Raw genomic sequence first — 23673 nt, forward strand, 5'->3', positions numbered from 1 at the left:
ATATTTTAAAAAAATGTATAAGTTGAAAGGGGACATTAAATGCATTTTTATAAAAAAAAAACTACATAGTTTTATTACGTTTTTATTAAAGTTAAAGTCTGTGTAATAATGTAAATATTTTGATACGTAGTATTTTGTATAAAGTTAAAAGGATTGAGAGATAAATGGAGCTAGTAAGAAAATTTAGTGCATGGCGAAAAACGGTTTCGTTTAAAAAAGTCGGAGTATAATTTATCAAACTAGTCGTAATTTGGATATGAAGTCTGCAAACTGTTGAGAGACGTAGGAACGAATTACGTAACTGGAAGTGCTTCTGGAAGCAAAAATAATTATTATCCTGACAGCGTGAACATAATCGGAGCTTCAATATGACTGGAAACAATCATCGTAAAACCGGAAACATGTTAGTGACAAATTACAATGAATAATTATGGTCGGGTGCATAATGTATGTTTTTGTTGGTGTCACTCGCACAGTTTGTGATCCGTCTTCGTTCCTGCTCCGCTTTTATCACGCTTTAAAAGGAAATAAAGCTCGTATAATGCGAGGCTGAATAAATGTATGCTAAACAAACATTAACAACTATTCTGGACGACTTGAAGGAATTACATAAAAACATGGTGGCGGTGGAGTAATCAAGTCAAGCATCGTTGTTTAAATTGCACAATAAAACTTTAATTTTGAAAGATATGTTTCTGCAAGTCAAATGTGCAATCTGGTTTCACATTTTCTCTGTTTATACATAGTTATAGCTTTTTATATTCGACTTGTCTCGAATAAAATCTGATTGTTTATTTTATTTCGAGGCTTCGTCTATGGCAAACCTCTAATTAAAGACTTCTGGAAAGCGTTTCTCTGAAAGAATTTACTGCATTGAAACATAAAAAGACTTCTGCTTCGATCTCGTTTGTCTAACCTCTGCATCACATCACCCACCGATTCCCATTACATTCTCTTGCTTGCATCTCAGAACAACTCAGTTCTACTTGCGCGATACTTTAATGGAAATGACATGAAAGGTTGTCAATCTAAATAGAAATAACTTAAAAATAAATTAGTTTTTCTCCTGTTTGCTTAGGGATTCGAACGTGGAATATTCAATTACACTCAACGAAACCTGCACGAAGAGCAGCTGGATTTTATATTTTTTATTTAGTAAACAAATAAATTACCGCTCTAAAAATGCAAAAACTTGTTAATATTTAAACTCAACTACGGCTTGCAATAAACACATAGTAAGTAAATTGAATTTTAACAATCACTGTTATAATAAATAAAAAAAACTTTTATAAAACAAAATTTACAAGCTGGTCAAAAAATACAGAAACATTTACATGCTTGGAAACGTTTTGCTAAAATTTTATGTAACTTTTCGCACAATTTCAAGACGTAATAACTGATTTTTTATTGTTCTTTTTCTTTAAGGACAACTTAACTGGTTTTCTATTTCATAAATGGTAACAACACATATTTTTGTGAATCAAGCAAAAAGTAGAGTCAATTTTGACTTCAAACTAATTTTATATCATATTCTAGAAGAAATCATAGTTAAACACTGTTGTAAGTTAATAATAAATAATTCTTAAAAACATCAAATTGATAATTCGAACTTATTTGATCTAGATATGCAAATCCAAAAAGTTCCTACACACGTATGCAATTTGGTCATAATTAGAACAAAGACAGGATTTTGCTAAACAATTTTAATTTAGTAAATTAATTTTCATAGTCGTAAATATTTGGTGTAAAAGCAAAATTAAATTTGCTTGTTAGTTAGAATAATACTGGAAATCCCATTTTTGTAAAAACGTATTTCGTAGTTTTTTTGTTACTACTACTACTGCTGAAAATTTATCTACTTATTACTCTGTATGTCATATATGCAAATCGTTTTATTCATGAAAGTTCATTAATCTGCATTTCGCCATTTGAGAATGTGAGGAGAACTTCCTTTACTCTTTTGATTTTAAGCGGTTCAGCTGAGCCACAATGAACTCATTAATGTAGAAAATTTCAAAGGCAATTGGACCTCCCAATGTATATCAATTTACATAAAAAACGTATATTTTTTAATTGTATCACTAACAGAAGCGCACCCTGAATATTTTATTCGCCAGGAGCTCGCAAAATTTTTATTAGGTAATTTTATTTGCGCCACAATTTTGTATCATACTGAATATTCTTTCATATTTATTTAAGCCTTTAGGCGACCACACCAATTTATGACCGGTATAAAATTTATACACCGCTTTCTTAAACCATCCAATAAGAGTCCAAAAATTTATTAACAATAGCGTGGTCTTGCAAAGTTTTTCATTAAAAGTCGACATTTTTCAACAAGATTCTCACTATTATGTGCGGAAGAAGCTAATTACATTCGGACGATCCATCCAGACGCCGTTATGGCGCTCTACATGCCTCTTAAAGCCAGAAAATTACCAAAGTCTCTATCATTCTGAAACGACGTCTGGATTCGGCGTGTCCTTAGTCCTTAGTTGCCGTTTCGTGAAACATTTCGGAAACTAGTGGTATCGGATGTTTCAAAAGTTGAACGCTTGGGTTCACGTACTCACGCCTCATCACGCTAAGTGCTCCACGTTAGCTCGTTATCACGTTATCTATAAAACTGCATTATCACTACAAAATATGAGGCTAACTTTAGAAATGATCAGACATAAAAAATGTAAACCCTTGGCAGTTTTACAATTTGCATGCCCATAACAAAGAATACAAGATAACAAAAGTGAAAAATAAAAAATGCATTTTATTATACGACAAACAATTAGATGTGTCACAACAATCAGACATCACAAATAAAGGCACTTCCATTTATTGTTATTGTTGCGTTATGCATATGCTTAACAAGTTGTTGCTTTTAATTTATACGTTTTCTACAGAAGGTTGCAAAATTATTATTCAGGACACAACATTTTAAAGAAGTTTATCAAATTTATCGAATTCGTTATTTAGAAAATGCGAAAATTGTGATTAGTCTACATTCTACAAGAATCGCAACTTCTACTAACGTTTTAGGGCCGCATCACAGGAAGCGAATTAAAAAATAATTTTAAATAAAACTAATTCAAATAAAATTGTCATTTTTTTATATTGTCTAACAGCTGATTAATAGCGCATTGAAATTTGATTGATTATATTTTCGAAAACTTAACAAAATCAGTGGCTTATATAGGCAAGATTATAAAAAACCCCTCACGTCATAACTACATTACTTTAATAAATCCTTCTTGGAACAAGGACAAGACTTTTTGGAACAAAGTTGCACAGTTTATTATTATCTATTGGTCGAGATACAATGCTGCTTTCTGTTTCAACAGACTAGTCTTTTATAAAACACCCTGTATATTTAACCACTTTTAAATTTCTTGTTTAATTGTCTTTTAAAAAGTTTTAGTACCATTGCATAAAACCAATCGTTGTTGAGATATTTGTCAATTAATACATTTATTAAATGAAAATCAATAATGTTGAGAAATGTTGTTCGCATATTTTCTTACTGTTATTTTACATTACATCTTTCTAAAACGTGATATCTCCAACGCTCTCATACCGTGTAAAAATTAATTAACCATCTTCTTTGCATAAAATAGCAATTGTTTTTGGAGAGGGGACCATGGAGCAATTTTGTTAGACACTACAGCAAAAAATATCAAACTTTAGACAATAAACGATGATGAAAAATGAAAATTCAATCCAACCTTTACTGCAACGGACGAGTTATTTTCGTTAATTAATATTATTTAGACCAAGAATCCATAAAAATAAAAAATAAAAAAAAATAATCAAGAGTGCGTTGAATTTCAATCATTCAATCTGACTTCTGACAGTTGTTGACATTTCGCGTCAATGTGGTTCACACTCTTTAAGAAAATCAAATCGTGAAGTGTTGTTTAACACTCAAGAGTCCCCTATTTTATGAAGAATTTTGGCGAAGAAATGTTTAAATTAAAGTTATCCTGACATTGTGAGATGTCGGAAGTACTTCCGTCATGAAACATACAACGTCAAAAACGATGTAAAATCCAGTTAATTTGCACACTGGTACTTGAAATAGTTAGGTAGTGATTTGTGAAGTGTTGTTTAAGAAAGAAAAAAAGTCCGATATAAAGAAAATAGCAAAAAAATGTGTAATTTGAGGCTATGACATGAATTGCCACAGAGCAGCTGTGCAAAGCCCCCGACAATTTTGAATCAGGAAGTGTAAGTTTGATTCGGGGGCGAAGCCCCTGACAATGTCGATATTTGCGAAGCAGATAGTGTGAGTTCTACTTGGGGGGCGAAGCCCCCGGCAATTTCGACATTTTTCAAGTCACATAGTATGAGTTCTACACAAGGGACGAGCAGCCGTCCCAACGACTACTTCTACAAAAAATTTGCGAATCCGAGAGGATTTGCCCGATTTAGTTTGTTTGGTCTTAATCATAGATGGTAACGTGTTACTAGACATGATTGAAGAATATTTTCAATATAATAAATATAGTGGAGAGCACTACGTCTTTACATTGAGCGGTTTCCAATGAGAGAAGTTCCAAATCATTGAAAATCTAACCAATTTGAAGAAAATTTGAGAATGTTTGGGGCTTTTAGAAAACCCAAATTAGAACTTCTCCTATACAAACCGCGTAGTGGTCTTCACTATTTTCATTGCATTTAAAATAAACTTAAATTATGTATGTACTAAAATATACAGGGTGTGTTATATACAAAATTATTTAAAAGTTAATGACACTTTCGGTGAAACAGGAAGCAGCATTGTTTGAGCATTATACCTATACATCCTAAACAATAAATGACAAGAAACTGTGCAACTTTGTACTAAGAAGTACTGTCATATCTTTAAAACGTTGAAGTTATGGCTTGAGGCGTTTTTTATAATCCAGCCTATATAAAAATGTGTAAATACGCGAATAAGATAACAGAAAGAATAATTCATTGGAGTTAGTTTAAAAAGTGTACATTTATGTTTACATTTACAACTTATTTTCCTCTTGGCAGTTATAAACTTGTTGTCAGTTTTTCTTTTCTTTTGGTAGAAAAGTCAATAACTCAAGGAGCGCCCAGCTCCATGAAATTTTAATATGGCCATTTTCCCCAGCTAAATCCAATAATATCGAATGATATGGACATTAATCCATATTGAGTTCACCACCATGGCGTAGTATTCGGGCCATCTGGTGGTTTAGCTGTGGCGGCCTCGATCCAACCACACAAGAAGCCGATCCAGCTACTCGGAAGATTTACATGATTGATGGTTCGGAATGACTGCTGGCCGGATTATCTGCATTGCGTGCATGTCTCCGTATCGATTGGCTAATGGTTGTCGATACAAAGTTTCATTACGTGATCGGCCGCTCGACTGCTTCGTTTCCTCGTCATCTACGAAACCAAAGTATCTTCACAACCCCATTTTAATTTTAAATCTCGACAGCTTGTACGGCTCTCTACACTCCGATGAGGCAACGCACCCTTAACACCGGTCTCATCCTCGGTAAAATCTTATAACTTTTACGAAAGAAAAACATTAAATCGGTTAAGGAGCTACACAAACAAGTTTGGTGAGAATTTCACTTACTTTAATAGGCAAACTTATTTTCTACTCTTCTTATTATTTATAGACATTTTACCTTAAGTGTAAAACTGGTAAGTTGTATTCAATTATGGTCAAAACAATTGTTTGCAGAAATTTAGTATTAATCAATTTTCAATATCTAGTAGGTATAAGTAAAAATCAATATATAAAACTATGGAAAATTGAATTTTGTGGAAATGGATTAATTTAATTTCGAAAAGAATGTTACTTGACTCATATTTTTTAATTATTGTATTTTTTTTAATTTTTTCTGTAGACATATTTATTAAACTTAAACTTGAAATTTGTTTCAGCATTTTTTTTTCTTTCATGTTTGACTAAGTATAATTATGTTAGAAATCTGTAATTGCCTAAACGTATTTAAGCAATAAAAAAGTCCCATTTACTCATTCAATTAAAATTTTATGCTTTATTCCTTTACACTCTGAATAAAAAATTATGCAGATTATTCGCAACGCATGAAACCTCAACACGCATGGCCAAAATACTAACCCGTTTTTTATTAGCTTCCTGGCTGGGTGGCCTATAAAATTAACACAACTGGACAGCTCTGACAACCGCGAAATTAGAAACATTACGACTTCACTTAATCATTTGGAAAAATCTTCTCTCTCTTGTTTTTCCAACTTGTGTTAGCGTATGACTTGCAAGTCTGTTATGTATTTACTGCTAAGTAAATTTTATCTCACTCTATTTCAAGTTTACAAACTTTTCTCACTTGAATGAGTTCGATGAATACAAAACGTTTATCATTGATAGTTTAAAATCCACAGATTAACATATCAGGCCCTAAAATCCTATGTTCGCTTTAGTCGCAATTGTCACAAAGGTTTTATCGATTGTTGCTCTTAAAACGAGTCATTTTTTACCTGGCCATGTGGGCGTTTCAAATGGAAATGCCCAATGAGAGAGAAATTTAAACTAAAAATAACACTCTAGATAAAAGGCTAAAAAACGAAATCGAATATTGACAAAGTTCTCAAAATGTATAGAGACTTCCCTATCAATTTTCATATAAATTTCTCAATAAGATTATTAAAAGAAATGGAATTGGAATAGTACTATAATTAATTATTTTTATAAAGCGGTTTATGCAGTGTCCCAGAAGTTACGGACTTGAGAAAAAGGACAAGTAAAATAAAAAAAATAAAAAAAATATTAAGTGAATGGGGGTTTAAATTATCACTTTGACCCTATTTATTTCCGTTGGAAAAATAATCTTGCATGTTTCTTTACTACGCAGGCTATTCAAAATTGTAACTATATTTAACATTATTTGTGGCTTTTATTGACAAAGTTTTTGTAACTTTACTGAATAATTATAAAAAAACATACACAAGAGGTCAAATGTCAAAAAATAAATTTCAAATTTTTTTGATAAATAAACTCTATACCCTACATTATTTTTTAATGTTGTCAACTTAATATTATCGTGTCAAGTCACTTTGATCAGAAATTCAATTGAACGAATGACACATTTTAAATAAAAACAGTTTTCTATTGCATTATTGCCATATTAAAATATCAAACTTGTTGCCAACTTGACCATACAAATCACAATCATACACAATGTCAGTATATTTTTTACAATTAATCAAAGCTACGAGTATTTTTAGTGTTGCCAATTTAAATTTGAAATTATAGGCTACTTTTATGGGAAGTTTAATTGTACGTATTTGTACTAATTGATTTTAAATAGTTTTTCATTTAGTTGGGTTTCATAAATACAAATTTATTCTACCAGTTTATTGGTTACTCTTAATAACAATTTACACAACCTTCCACTGATTGCTTTCTATACTATGTTTAAGCATACTTTAACCTTCTCAAACATTTTAGACATGACCTTATACATACCATTGACTTTTATTGTAGCCTTCAAAACATCGCGTCTTAAAGTTTGTAGAAGTTGAGACATACGTACTAATGCTGTGCACGCCACTTTTTCGGTCGTTTGAACTGTCTCCCAGTTTCTTTCTCTTTTTACAGTTTCCTTTTTACAGTTGTCAGAAACTATTACATACACCAAAATTGTTTGCAATTCATGTTTACAAGAGATAATGCTTTTACGACTTGAGCATATCTACTACCTAGTTGGAAGCGTATTGAGTCGATAATTACGTTCTGATTTCACACTCTTGTTATGAATCCGTGATGTCGGACAATCCGATGTATAATTGTGAATAGAGTAGAAATTGCAGGGATAAAGTGTCCTCAACATTGCAAATATCAGCAATGCTAAGTTTAATATTTTGAGCGCAGTATTTACTTAGTCCGAAACAAGAACGAAAGAAAAAATAGGACGTTGATTGAATTCTGGTGGATGCGCCGGGTCAACCTAACTAGCCTTGTTTCTATTCGAATCGACAACAATTACTATTATGTGACGAGGTTAGACCGTTCGGAAACAGTGCTGTAATAGAACAGAGCGAAGATCAGAGAAAGGTTTCCGAGGGGATTACTGTATTGGTCTGTTCGCTGTACAACTTTGCCTGCAAAACTGGTATCAGTAGCGTGTCGTCCCACTTCAGATACGGATAATCCTACGTTAGTTTTGCCTTGCTAATCGTCGTTGCGAGATAACAGAAGCAGACAAATAATGCGTTCTCCGCTAGTTGTTATTCTACCGGGGAGCGACGCCTTCTCGCCGACTACGTAAGAGACAGCCATTTGGTGATATTTACGACGCAAAATAAAGACAAGAAATAACCAACTACTATTAAACTATCTTAAATTTTTACTTTAATGAAATTTATTTATACTTATTACGTTTTTGCGAGGAAGGTTGCATTCAAATTCAGACTGAATCAAAGCCTAATTTGTAACGATGGGTTATCTAATTTGGTACATGAATTTGGTGTGACACATTAATAACGCTGTTTCGCACAAACATATTATTATGTAGCCATGCCATGTAACAGTAATGACTTACAAGTAGTATATGATGGTAGCATTTAGTAACATTTAGTTTCTGTATTATGCCAACTTTAAGGAATAAACTATTTCAGTCCAAATAATAAACTGCTGTTATTATCTTGTATAAAATGGCTCAAGCTTATTGACTCTGATCTAAAAATAATTATATCTAATTTTAACAAAAATACCTTAATAGTAAAGAAATAATAAGCAAAACATTACAAAACAGTACTGTCAACAGTCAAATACAGATATGTTCTGTTCTGTTGCCAAATCAGTCATTTTTGATCATAGGGCAATGAGGTTTTTTTTGGTTCAAATTTTTTTATTAAAATTCAATAAAGAGCTAAAAAGCTGAGTGATAATATTTTAACGAATCGGCGGCGGCGTACAAATTATAGCAAGGATATGAATTTTTTTTATAACCTACTATTTACTTGTGAGTAAAAATTTGAAAAGTTTAAATTTGAAAACTAATCTGACTTTAAAGATACGAGTAAATAAATTTTGTTTTGTAAACTACATTATTAATTTTCAATCACCATCAAAAGCAACATTATTTAACCAAAAACTTGTCAAAACTTACAGTTCTACACACTACTAGTAATAGCTATTAAAACAACTAGAGTTTTATAGACAATTTAAAAGTCAAGGTCGTAGTTTCAATTCTAGCGAACGAAGGGAGCGAAAATTTAATATGCTTAGATTATAAAGTTATAAAGCTCCTGTTGTCTTCAAGACTTTTTACAACACAAATACAGGGTGTTTCACATAACTTTACGAGGCTTACGCCTAATGTACGCACCCAAATATACAAAAGTCACAAACCACTAGATACAAAAAATACACTTCTAACTATTTAATTTTTGGAAACCCATGACAGTAGTTGTCAAACTAATCACTATTTCATTAATAGTCATAAACTGCAGTTTTTCAGAAACAATTATCATTTGTTCTATCAAGAGACGGCATAAATATGATTCTAGTTTATCTATTTTAATCACTAAATAACTAAAAACGTTGTAATGTTTTTAAAGAGTGAACAAAGTAGAGAAGATAATTCAATTTTTCAAAATTTGTAATAGAGTTTGTATCGGAATATGTATTATTGATTGCATCTTACAGGCGCAAGTTACGTAAAATTATGTGCAACACCCTGTATCTAATCAGTCCTTCAGAAATTATTATAAAGAAGTATGTCAAAATTGACATATATCAACGTATCTTATGAGTCTATAAAATACGCTGATGCATATTTTTTGTCAATTTTGACATTATTGTGACGTACTTCTTTATAATAATTTTTAAATTGAGTAAAATTTCTAATTTAATATTAGTGTTGCAAAAAAGCTTTTTATTTGGCCATAAACATTACAACACAAACTGTTATAAAAAAATTTGGTACAAATTTAATACATAGTTAAATGTATTTTTAACTACTTTATTTATTTATTTTATTGTTTTTATTATGTCTAATTATTTTTTAAGTACAACTGAAGTGGTTGTATGAAGAAGTAAGTATAAAAAAACTTTGTTCGGGTTATTTTTTATTTGGGCACTTTCATGTTAGATTTAAAAAATTCAGCAAGGGTATTTTGATCAATTTGTGCAAAATTCGCTAAAAACACGGCAGAAATGATCTAAATTTCGATTTATTTGTTATTGCATCCACTGCCTTACATTTCATAAAGGCCAATTCAAGCGCAAATACGCTTTCATATTTTAAATGAAATAGCGCTGTTATATAGCAATAAAAATGCACAGTACACAGTTTTATCAAGCATCTCAACACCGTACATTTGTAGTAGAAGCAAGTAAATACAGCAGTATACAAACAGGACATGTTAGTCAAGTAAACTGCTCAATTTAGTTAAATCCTAATTCTGTTTTTTAACTATACTATGCAATTTGAAGTCAAAGGTCTCTTTGTTATAGCGCGACTCTAATAATGCTGATAGCTTGCAGTTACATCGCCATGCATAAATTTAAAAAGATAAAACTCAACATTTCCTAGCTTTCCCGGGGGCTTGCCTTGATCGAGTCGAAATAGAGTTAAAAGCACCCTCATTTTTATTCTATATTATCATAATATGACGTTTATGACCATACAAGTTTCTTACATTTGATTTTAAAGACATCTGAGTACCTAATTATTGTCGAGATAACTTAGACGTACCAATAGACCGAAACCGATCTTACAAAATATTTAAGTTACTAAAATCAGTTTTCAAATCAAACTCCATTTTGAACATACTACAGAACTGAATAAATTTGCAATGAGATGGAACATTTTATTAGAGCTAGACTTTTTGGCAACCAGCCATTGTAGTTTCAAACATTTTCCAAAAGGCATCATCCTTTCAAAATGTTTCAAAATACCACCGATTATTCGACTTTCATACCTTGATTCAAATATTTAATACTTTATATCTACTGCAATTTTTTCAGCAAAAAGCGTAAATTAATACAATATTGATTTTCTTATCACTTACAGCTGAATTATTTGTCGGTGTAGTGCTTCACTTTAGTGTAAAACCAACTACATACAAAGTGATCCACAATGACTGAATATGTTGGCAATCCTGGCCCTAATTTTTAAAGCTTACCATTAGCGTACACTTTTGATTAAGAACAATTCAACAGTCTTGTGGGGTTGTACGTCAAGTATTTGTTAAGCAAAACCGTATCTGGTTGCAGTGTTTCAAATTATTAACAAAAAAACTTTCAAATCTGTTGCCAACAGACTCAGACTTTCTGGATCACTTCGTATTTATAGTTTACCACCAATTATGATATTTAGTTGCTACGATATTGAGTATTCGTCATTTTAACAAAAAATATTTTATATTTTAAGCACACTGTATATAATTAATTAAACTTTAGTAGTTTTGTTTAATTGGTACTTTTTGTTTTATTAGAGAGGAAATTAATTTCCAAGTATTGACGTTTCTGGGTGAAACCCGGGATGACTAAACTCCTTTAGTTACACTAGCCCTCGGAAGTTGCAAGGTCTGGTCCTGCGACAGCAGGAATGTTCCAACAATTTGTAAATAAGGCAAAGCTGTCACCACAGTTTCAGCAGTGTTCCTATATCCCTCGCAAATCTCCAATATTTCGTTTGCACAAATGATTTCAAGAACTGTTGAGCATTTTACTTTGTTATTTGAATCAAATTTCTGAGAACGTTTTCTCTTTAGTTCTTAAATTAGCTGTAATCTTGTTTAAGTGTTTTACATCCACAAAACTTAATACCTTAGTAACAGTTAGCATGAGCATTTTCCCTAAGTTTATCTCTTGGAGTAACTTGTAGAATTCAAAGGGATTTGCAGTGATATTTATTTGAGTTGTTCACTAACATTCATCCATTAGGCGATCGATTTCGGTCGAACATATTGCCTTTTTCAGAAAGTTCGGTGTGTAGCAGGAACTTGGAACGAGTATTTACAAGTGCGCAATTTAGGGTCACTTTGTTTGTTTGTAAATAAAAAATTCTTAACTCGGTTTAGGTTTGCAAACAAGTTAAATTGCTTTGATAACAATTTGACTTATACTCGTGAATGTTTTTACGGTGAAACGAACGCAGCATCCGTAAAATACAACTTAATTTACAATAACACAAATTCCATTTAGGTAAATTACATATATTTTGACGGCGCTACTTAATCTGGGTAAACCCCACGCTTACCGCATCTCGCTTCTAATGTGCTGCGACCCCGAACATAATGATATGCAAATGACGATGCTCCTTTAGGCTCAGAAATGTTTTCTCGTTTAAATTCTTATTAGATATGCAATTCCTAACTCGTAGACACATTATATGTAAAGTGCATTTGACATTCTTATTACCACGAAGCATTACAACCACAAAAGCGTCGAGCTTAAAGCTCGACGAACTTACAACCAAATATCTATATCATATCATAATACTGGCCACATTTTCTCTTTTATGTAAAAAAAGATTAGAATAGAAAATAACATCGTAACAAATCATTTTATTTATAAATTAGAATGTTAGTAAATAACCTTTATTTACTTTTAGAGCATTTTGATATTTTTAGTGCACAAAACGTGCATGTCGTTCCAATTATCCAAACTGGGACCCTTTGAAATGGCGAGAATCGAATGAAATTCGGCATTGTGTAATTTAGCAATGAACGAGGCCATGTTTTGGCGATTCACTTTGCCCTCGAAAATCTTTTGTGAATTTTGGATACCAAATGCAACATTTAAATGCATTGGTCGTTCAACTAGCGGCAGCTGTCGGAATTAGCACGCTGACTGCTCCTGAGGAATTAGGATGCCAATCGCAAATATCTTCATATCTTTGTTTCACTCTTTTATTTGTCTGGAAGCTTGCACAACTTTCTTATTATCCCGATCCTTTTTATTCGGCGCTTGTTGAGTAAAAAATAAATAATACCACAATTGTGGGTGCCATAATTCCTGCTGTAATTTCTTTTTTGTTCGTCTGATCTTAAAAACAAATTCAATTTGGGGAAAATATATCATTTTCAAACTAAGCAGGGCTGCAAACGCCCTTGCAATCCAATCATTCAGACAGTCAGCCATTTTAAAATAATTGCTTTTCCTCGCTCACATTAGCTCTTTATTGCTCCATTAGTATCAACTGATTAAACTTTAACACACCAGACCACACCATCACTTCACCTTACCTACCTTACACCCCAACAACATTATCTAATTCTGTGCTAGGGATAGGTGAAATGTAGTCATGAAGTTTGCTTAAATTAACTGTTATAGAGAGAATTTGAAAAGAAAAGGAAGCTGAAAAAACTCTGTATACATACGAATTCAGCCAACATTATTTAAAGAATAAATAAAATAGATTTATGCTGGACGCGAGTTGCATTGCACAAAGCGACCAGAGAGTTATGATTTGGACGATGTTGGACAGTTCCCGTTATATGAATCGTTTTTGTGCATAGCTCTAACTTTATTTCGTAATAACTAACATGTAATAGAGAAATATACGAAATATTGCAAGAGAAAATTGAATTATCTTCTTGTTTGTGTTTTAAGATTTAAGGACATTTTCGTTTATCTCCAACTCACCGAACAAATATTAAATAAAATTTCATGTAAAGATTATTTTGTTTTAATTAATTTTCCAAAAATTTATTCCGGACGAAAATTAGTCCGCGGTAATTAAACAGCAGAACGGCTTAAAATATTTTATCGAATTACCTTGCATCCTATACATAATTATTGCAGCTCAATGGGCACCCCTTTAAGTCTTAAGGGTTTATTACTGGCGATCAAATTACACCCTTGTGAGGATAACAGCAACCACAACGCGCCATCGATTTTTTGTATTTAGAGGATTGGTTAATTCAATCCTTATTTTTTCTGTTACAGGTACTCTAGAAAAGATTTTTTCAAAGATAATTGGAATAGAATTCTTTTATTTTCTAGTAATGTAAATGATTTGTAATTGTGTGAAATTTTTTTTGTCAGTTCTGTTTTCAAAGCTGGCTTTGAATGCATAAATTAATAAGCGGCCAATCTGCTTGTTTAATAAGAACATAAGCACCTAATTCACCCCTTAAGCCTTGAATAAACATTTTGATCGACTAATTTTTGTACTCCCCTTTTAAGTAGCAATTCTATTGCGGTAATTTTGTCCTTTTTCAAGCTTGCGTTCACCTGAATGACGCAACGCTATCTCTCCATTTTCCATAACTTCTATATCTCGCATCTCCACTCTTTCCTGAAGCTTCTCTTTAAAGTGTGTCACCCGAGAACAACCCCTCACATTCAGGACAGGTGTTTGAGACATAATCCAGTAGTGCCGGCACTCAAGTGCAATTGAGATATTTTTTCAAGCTTCAACTCAAACAAAGAAACAAATTAAAAGGAACCACATCAATATTTAATTAAAATAAATAAATATGTACAACAAATGACACAAATATTGGTCTGCCGAAAATTTTCAAAACTTACAATTGAGTAAACAAAGATAACAATTAAGACGTTTGACAAAATAAAATGTTAATCACAAAAATAATTTAAACAACAGGTAGTACACTCTACAAAGTTACCTACAATAATTACAAATTACCTAATTGATTACAAAACTAACAATTTTACAATTCTTTACGTTTAATTATAATTTAAATACAAAAATAAAATCAACAATTTCGGATCACAAGAATTTCACGTAGGAGCATAGCCTATTAAAAATGACATCATCATCACTAAACTCGCTCTGTTTCACGTCTTGACCATTTCCATATTACCTAATTTAGAATGCTGCATGTCCCTATTGGTGTACAACTTCTCGTTGTTGAGAAAATCCTCCACTGAATCGATCTTTTTTTGGAGTTCACTGTTCGGAATTATTAGAGAATTATTCATCGGTTCTTCACTATTTTTATCCTCTTTAATAATCGTCCTCTGTTTATCTTTTATGCTAAATTCTTCCAGAATTTTCATTAAACTAGAATGCTCAACTTGTCCGTTCTCTTCAGTCGCTAATTTATCAGCAGAAATATAAGAAGTTTCTTCTTTACGTTCGGGCGAGGGGGGCGGAGTTGGACTAACACCTCTGTCGCAATTTGACACTTGAGATCTTCGCTCCACGGCCGATTCTGACGCCTCTCTGTTAATTTTTTTCAAGAGGGATTCAGATCTTCGAGCTGGGGCTTTGGGCTGTTCAATATCTATATCTTTAACGACTAAACTTTCAACATCTGAAAGAACGTCTTTGCTGGTTTTCGAACCATGATTTTGTCTCGGCAAACTTGTGTCTTTGGGATTGTAATGCTCGATAATCCTAAGATCCCAGTCTTCCAAACCTCCAAAAGAATCGTCACTTTCTATATCAATCGGGACTTTTCTTATCTTCAATTTCTCCAAAAGCTGCTGAGGCAACAAAGACCCAAAACTCCTACATCTAGTCATACACGTCTCAAGCTTCCCTGTGGACGCCGTCGATGTCAACTTCTTTGACTCGGTTGGAAGAGATACTAGGGAATTATTAAGAGACTTGTCTTGATTTTTATCAACATCCTCAAAAGTTGCAACTGATAGTTTCAACTCATTATAATTCGGTAAGGACACAACTGACAAATTTTTCCTCCTTTTCGCTTGTTTCAATTCGTTTTCCATATTTTTCTTATCCTTGTTTTCGTTTGCTTCGTTCGTTTTGTGTACATGATTTCGGTTGTGAATGGCACAATCATGGTCGTCCAATGGGCAAGTGTGCTTGACAGTTTTCTTAACACAAAGAGGTTCCTCGACTGGTTTTTTCGACTGGAATGCTTGCAAGCCGTTTTTGGCTACAGCTTCGATTTTTTCTCTAAAACCCTTCTTGTGTTTTCTCGGGGGAGGTGTTGGGGTGGTGCTGCTGTTGTCGAAAATGAAAGACAGTTTAGGGTTGCGTAGATGTATTGCTTCGTCTTTTTCTGGGACTTCCAGGGCAACGTCCGTCCAGTCGGAAGATTTGGACAAGAGTTGGGCTTGAACTATGTTTTCTTTTTTGGAAGATGGATCATTCGGATTCGTTTTGAATCTAAAAAATGAGGGTAATGTAAGAAAAACATGGGTAATTAAACTAGCATGTTAGGAAGAGTATGACTTGAACGGTTCAGCTCTAAATATTATGTTAGTGAGTTGATAAAATTTATCAGATAATGAGCGTACCTATTGACCTGTTTCTGGTTCAAGTGTGAATCCGATTTCCACGAATTTGGACGTAGCTGTAACAATGAAACAAATTTTAATATTTGCTTTGCACAATTATAAATTTAGCAGCAAATGAGATCATTTCCTTGCATAAATACAACGTTTTCACTTATTGTTCCGTAGTAATAAGCGAGGACGTATAACTAGACACTAGCTTGTTAAGCGGAAAGAGGATACTGGGTGACTTTTTGCAAAAAGTAGGTAGACGAGAATTAATCTCGCAGTGTGAAACTTAAATAATTGAAGCAAAAGTTTCTATGTCGTTAAATTTACTTTTAATAGTAAAAAACGTACCCACGCCTGTTTCAAAGATTGTATTTTATCTTATGGCATTTATATTTATGCAAATTCGCCATTTAACATTCGTTGAACTTTTTATCGTGTAATTATATTCATTGTGCCATTCTATAAACGGAAAACGCCCATTTTAGTATAGTTGCAACCAAATAAGCGCTTTATCTGTACCTACAACATCCCCTTCTATTAAATACTGAATAACAAAGTTTTCAAAGTAATATTTGTCGGGATTTATAAACAAAAACGTGTGCGGAATCTTTCAGCATATTGCAATTTTTAGATCTTAAGCATGTGGGGAGTGTTAAAGCGATGCGAAAATAAACCGACACAATGACGAAAATTTTATTGAAAAATAGTTGCGTGGAAAATGCAATTCAACGATTGCAAAGCCGGAACAATACCAAACAATTTGAACCATAACTGATTTCTCTGGGAATTAAAGTTTTAACAGTGCTATTATTTGTTTAGGAACATTTATTCCATGATTTTTTTTATTTCTTTCAATCATTTTAATAGAATTCGAATCTCATTGGAAATATTCATCAAGTGGCAAATTTTTATAATTGTAAAAGAAATTTCTATTGATAACCATATTTGAGGTGAATAATAATAACAATTGAAAGAAAGGTCTAATGTCTTGGAAAATTACCCTTTAGTTCTAATAGGAAGTAACAGCATTAAATCAAAATTCTATGGTTGCAACTCTCCAATAGTTTATTTATTTTATCTTATGGTTTTTATTAAACTAAACCACAAGAAATATTTTCTCCCCTTCACTTTATATGGGAAACGTAGTATTCAAATGCAGACAAAACCACACCCAGATTGATCTCGTTCGTTTAATTACCCTTCTTAAATTTCTTCAAATTAATTAAAAATAAATTGGCATTTTAACACATATTTTCAAAGAATGTATTACGTCTAATAAAAAAAATTAAAAGAGAAAAAGAAATTTTATTTCTTTAAGCAATTAGTGTACGATATTAATACCTATCTCTTTTATTTAATCTAATATTAGTTTGAATTTCCTGTTTACGCCTTAATTGTTATTGTTAGTTGGAAAGTTATGATTTAAAACTTTGAATTTCTTTATATATACTTTCGCACGAATGTCCAAAGATTTAATAACATTTTTATAATAGAAAAAGTTTTGCTCCAAAATCACAATCCACAACCTTTAAAAATTGATTTGAGCAAAGTTGCAAATATTCAAGGAAATAAAATTTTTAAAGTTAAAGTCAATTTGATGAAAGTAAACTACCCATACGACAAGATGAAAAGCAGTTTGTAGCTTGTTATTCGAGATATATACAGGGTGGAATGGAAGCATGGGCTACAAATACGTATGTAAAATGCAGAAATGCTTTATTTTCGTTTGTGTTTCAATAAACAATATCAATGAATTTATTACAAACAGATACCGACCATCTGACGGCTTGGAATGGCGCACATTTTTTGTAAAAATCATAAATCAAATAAACCAGAAATTTGCTTAAGCCTTTCGTTAGTTCCTTCCTATATATTGCAAGCAGCGAAAAGTCAGGCGCACTTACTATATTTCTGCTTTTGTTACAATATGTACAACATATTTACTAAAATCTTTGATGCCCCAAAAATAATCATTTTTACATGATTAAATTAAAAAACGGTGATAAGTAGGTATGAAACGACTAACATTTTTTTGTAAAAACTTCATACAATGTAATAAAAACTCAAATTCACAAGTGCAACCAGTTATAAATTTTTATTGTTGAAAAACCTTTTTTAATAAGAATTTCATCGAAAGTTTTCATAAAAAAAGTGTCGAGTAAAAGTGTCGAGTTGTATTAATGCCTAGGTTTTACAAATTCCATACTACATGAAAGTAAGTGATTGCATTCTTGCAAGATCATAAAGTTATGTGAATCATCCTATGATCAGTGTATAGAATTTACAATAAACAATATGTGGAACTAGGCTCGGTTTTTCCAATTGGCAATAACATTTAACCAAAGGTTAATAGGCATAAGTATGAGTTAAATTATTTAAAACTATTTGTGTCAACATGCTTGTAGCTTGTGATTGTAGAAAATTATGAAACTATAAATCCAAATTTTTATGTTTCATTATCTATAGTATTATGGGACATTTTTTAACTTCTCCTGACTTTATTGGAACTTTATTAAAATCAAAAAAATTTTTTTCATTTACTACATAAAATTTGTAAACATAACTTAAAGTTTTTTAAAGAAACGTTAATTAAAGACTTTAGTATGCTTGCATGAAGATAGAAACAATAACTAAGATTAGATACATAAAACTTCTGTTATATTCCGAGTGGTTTTTTTATTTTTAAGCAAATAATTTTGTTTGTGTATGGTTTTTATTTTTAATGATGGCGTCTTCCATTGTTGTTCTATATCATCCTAAAAATAATTAGATCATGTACAGTTATTCGAGTATGACAGTAATTCGTTGCGTGTATAGGTATTATTATAAACAATGAAGTATATACTATATGCGGTTTCAATAACAATTCTTCTAATCTCCCGTTGAATAATTGTATAATGTAATTATGCGCGGAGTCACGGTGTTGTGCTCTCTGATGTAATACAACGAATTTAGAATCGTCTGATTGTTTACTCAGAAAATCCAACTTCATATTTCACATAATTTCTGTTTAAATGCAACTGAAAATACACAACATTTGCATTTTCATTCGCATGTTAGAGCGTCCAACACAAAATAGTTTCGGCTGAATGCGACAGAAATGTAAAATTTCTCCGCAACTCCTGAAAATATAATACAAAGTGGAATTTTAAGATGCTGAAAATACTTTCATTTTACCAAACATGTAAATAAATATAAAAGTTCTAAACTGTAATTTTGAATGAAACGAGAAAGTCAAATTATACATCGTCTACAACGTCTTATCTGCTGTCTACACTTCAGTTCGTGAATGTCATAATCAGAGGACTATTGTTCAACAAACTACAGTTAAACCAAAAATTATATCTTGTATAATTAGGAAAGTAAAGATACAAAACGAAATTAATGTCATTATGTGAAAAGTGATTTTCCCAAATTATCCACCTTTGTTAGGTGAAATAATTAATTAACGGAAGTTGCGGTAATATATAATAAGAGGCACTTAATTACCTACTAGAAGTGCAGGATATATTTCTCGTAAACTAGAAAAACTAAATGGATGAATTTTATAGACCACGGCTAAATTTAAACCATAAACAAAAAATATATTTTTAACTATCTTACACACCGTTGAAAATATTAATACAGCTTCTTTGAAATTTATTTGATGTGAATAATAATCAAGGTTGAAGGTAAATAATTAAAATTTACGTAAGTTTTCGTGTCAAGAGTAATTTTAACCTTGAAATGAAACGAAAATTAATGACAAAATAAATATTATCCAAGTTGGAAAAGTGTAAACTTAAAAATTCCTATCGCAGGTTTATTTAAAAATACGACTGAGAATTTGTTAACTGCGTCTTAAATGACCATCAACTGACTCACATGTAATCTATTAATGATCCTATCGAAAGGTGTCGGCGATTTGGGATTATCCGGAACATCCGATTTCTTTTTACAAAGCTTGTTTCCCATAGCTTTTCGAACGTAGAATAAAAACACTTAAAGACAACAAAAGCACAATCGGTTGAGAGAACTGTACAAAACACTTGCGTTACTGAAAGTCTCGGCTAAACTACTCCAAGCACTGCAGGCAGATGTTGGGGGCCCTGTCGCGACCTTACCTAAGCTGCTGTGTTTAACTTTCCTCTCTTGCAGGTAAGGTTAACTCGTTCACATGTGCTCTCCTACTACCCGACTGTTATTTCTTCAATTAAATTATCTACGGCTTGTTTGTACATTTTACGAACGGATTTTTAACAGTTGTGAGATTAACGCACCGGAACAGAACCAACCGGAAATTTTGACCATCTGCTGGAACACATAATGGTGGCATAAAATTTTGACAATTTATACCAGACTCCTCTGATTGTTTTTAGCTTCTTGTCTATCTCATTTTTATTTTATTTATGCAATGTTTATGATGTCAATAAAATCAGTGAAACGACTGCCTTGAAAAATACCGAGTCAATGTCATTTTGTGCTCCAGGCTGTTATGTATGCTCCGACTGCTAATATTTACTGAAAAGTTTAGTTTCAATGATCAGTGAAATTGAGGTAATTTTTAAAATAAACACAATGTGTTGCAGAATTTTTTTCATTTAATTGATCTTGTTGACACAATACTTTAATTTTCATGTTTTCTACTTTTACACAATTTAATTATTTGTTTCTAGATTACCACACTCAAGGAACTTCCTCACATTTAGCATTGCGTACCTAAACCAATTAAATAGTGTCATTATTCTAAAGTAATTTGTCTTGTTTACTATTTTGCAATAACCTAAACAGATTTTAGTGAGAGGTGCGACTGGTAGGAAATTTTTGCCATGTGTTTATCATTTAATCGTGAAACAATTTCTAAGTTATTCTAATTAATGAGATTGTTGTTTTCTCTGAAAAAAAGCAGCAGAAGAAATGGTCAACAAACCATTTACAACAGGTTTCTCCGCCTATAAAATACTTTCATTTATTGTCACCGTTTCAAAATTCACCTGCAAACACATCACGTTTAAAAATTAACATGGCTTCATCTATACGTGCACCCAACTAGGTCATAACAATTTCGATTTAATACCGTATGAATCATGTTTTGGTTACATAGCCAAGAACAACAGCGAGGACATAATTCTTGAAAAATTGCGATATGGAGGTTTGCACAGTTTATTTTTAAAGCTCGAGTCAACAATGAAAAAATTCAAACAATTATTTTTGAAGTTGATGCAGCTTCTTTCCTGAGTGCTTGTAGGTGAATTAGTCGCCTTATTTTCTCGTAGTATCTTTTATATTATTTATTTTTCGTTTACTTGTTTATTAACAATGGGTTGTCATTGTATGGATAACAAACATTTCCCATCCCAAGTCTAGAATAAGATAGTAATGTAATGTATTTTTAATGTACAAGTTCATCATGAATTAATTAGGAAATAAAAAGGTCGAATGAAGTTTATAGAAAGGCTTGCAAATGTACTGTTAGAATATTATGAATATTGAACAGTCGACTATTATCCGTAGCAACTATTAAATAATTACATTGTTACTTGAAAGTGTAAAAATTCAGAAGATTCATTTGGTTAATAACCGACTTTTTCTTTTCTGCACTCGTTTCCAATAAATAAAAAGCTGAAATTTTTTATTGATAACCACTAATGTTGCAAATTCTTCTGAAATGACAAACATTTTTCCCTTCTTAAAGAACATGCGATAAATTTTATTTTTGATACAAATGTGGGAAATACATAACAGAAATAATACGTACGGCAGTAAAATGGAATGAATCCCTAACGACCCATTCAATTTAAGCCTCTACGTAAACGTAACTGTAATAAATAAAAACCTGCAGTCACATGAATTTGATACTTAAGTTATTATGCTGTAATTACGAGCATCTCGATCTGGAGCATTCTCTAATTATTACTTTTAATTTCCAAAGTCTATAAGGTACAGTGGTGGAATTAAAATTTTGGGCAGTATTGTCATTTTCATAATGTAAACTTTAAAACAACCTTTACATTAATAACCTCATTTTTTACTCTTGTCATTTTGACTTATCTATTTACTTTCGAAAATAGTGTCACCGACAGAAAAGTTTAATTGTCAAATGTCAGTCATGATGACAGTAAAAGGTAGTTTACAGTGAACGTTTTTGAAGTGACAGAAAAATACTGCCCGAAATTTTAATTCCGCAACTGTACGTACGGACTTTTTTAAGAGAACTTTTAAAAGAGAATTTACAGAATTTGGTTTGCTAATGAATCAAGTGAAATGTAAACTTATATTCCATTCTTGCACTAAATACCACCTGTCAAATTTTTAAACAAGCAATTTTCACAATACCAAATGGTGAATTTTTTTTAAAGTCAGTTGTCTTAATTGAAATAATTTTTAAATAAAAACTGATTTGTTAAATTTTAAATAATACGCAAGTTAAAGTTGTTTATAATTTTTAATAATAACAGAATAAAAAGCATTAATAACCGACATAAATGTGATTACTTTTCTTTTGAGAAATCCGAAAAAGTAGAACGTCCGAAACAAACAGTCATACAAGGTCTACATTTACGACCCTGACAAACTTTAAATACAACTTTTGTACTTAAAATAAAATTTGGCAAACCCACTGATCATTCGAGAATTATTTTTTTTGAAAACTTTTAATTTTTGGTGACTGCAATCTAACATAATAATGTTTTAAATATGTTTAGAATTTTTAATTTAATTTCAAAATTGATTGAAAAGACTACTGGTCGTAGAAAAAAATATACACCTCGAATTGTAAGCCATTTATGCAGGTGTCGAATTCTAGTTCTTGTACAATATTCATTAGATAGATAAATTGTTTCCCATAAAAAAGTGTGACTAGTGTGAGACGCATGTTATTAAAAGGGCTGTATTTTAATTGAGTATTTAACCATATTTAATTACAACACTTTTACTCTTATTACAACGTAAAATAAAAGTGAAAAATGTACAAATTTCTTTGCCGGCATGTAATTACCTACTTATACTTGCATGAGAAATACTTTATAATGACAATTGCATTGCTAACAGCAAGATTAAAATAGAGATTATTGGCATAAATTTATATGCAAATTTTGTAAACGGAAAACGTTACTAGAACGTATCATAACACTTTAGTAATGAAATTAGCTCACTTATAATTAATGTTTTTGCTTGGAATAAATACACTTACTTGAAAAATATCATGCCACCTAAACGGTTTTGCTTTATTTCCTTCCACCTCACTCATTTTTTTTCATCACTGATTTCATAAAATAGTTGTAGACAACCTGACGCACTTACAACATCTATACTGTCGTGTGTATCCTTGTATTTATAACTAATATTTTACGTCATAGGTCCATCTAAATAAAAGTGATTTCATCGAAATTCTTTGCGAAAAAATTATATTTAATCATAAACTTTGCAGTAAATAACGATTTTCAGAGCTTCTAGTTAATTAGGTTGCTTATTTTAAATGTATTATGTTGTTCCTGAATTTAGGAAATGGATGTTTTTAT

The 23673-nt window shown here is 31.6% G+C and overlaps 1 protein-coding gene across 2 annotated transcripts; it reads right to left on the reverse strand.

The window, feature by feature from the left end:
• Positions 1–14392: 14392 nt before the first annotated feature.
• Positions 14393–23460, reverse strand: LOC123014163. Of its 2 annotated transcripts, XM_044413104.1 has the most exons (4): positions 20278–20512; positions 20039–20189; positions 16187–16242; positions 14393–16055 (listed from the first exon to the last, which is right to left on the reverse strand). In XM_044413104.1, the coding sequence occupies exons 2-4, from the start codon at positions 20126–20128 to the stop codon at positions 14756–14758; spliced, it is 1446 nt and encodes a 481-aa protein (XP_044269039.1). In that variant the 5' UTR covers positions 20129–20189; positions 20278–20512; the 3' UTR covers positions 14393–14755. The 2 variants fall into 2 exon arrangements, with proteins under 2 accessions (XP_044269039.1, XP_044269040.1); XM_044413105.1 differs by lacking the exons at positions 20039–20189; positions 20278–20512 and adding an exon at positions 23346–23460.
• Between the last annotated feature and the right edge of the window lie 213 nt (positions 23461–23673).

Source organism: Tribolium madens, unplaced genomic scaffold, assembly GCF_015345945.1.
Source record: "Tribolium madens isolate multiple individuals breed KSU strain unplaced genomic scaffold, Tmad_KSU_1.1 Scaffold_97;HRSCAF=244;Tcas5.2_LG3a, whole genome shotgun sequence".
NCBI lineage: Eukaryota > Metazoa > Arthropoda > Insecta > Coleoptera > Tenebrionidae > Tribolium > Tribolium madens.

Excerpts from the sequence above, each read along its gene's own strand:
- LOC123014163 (XM_044413104.1), bottom strand. The coding sequence starts at position 20,128 with ATGGGAAACAAGCTTTGTAAAAAGAAATCGGATGTTCCGGATAATCCC. Across the intron at positions 16,243-20,038 it reads GGATCATTAATAGATTACAT|CTACGTCCAAATTCGTGGAA; the intron begins GTGAGTCAGTTG and ends TCATTGTTACAG. Across the intron at positions 16,056-16,186 it reads AACCAGAAACAGGTCAATAG|ATTCAAAACGAATCCGAATG; the intron begins GTACGCTCATTA and ends CTCATTTTTTAG.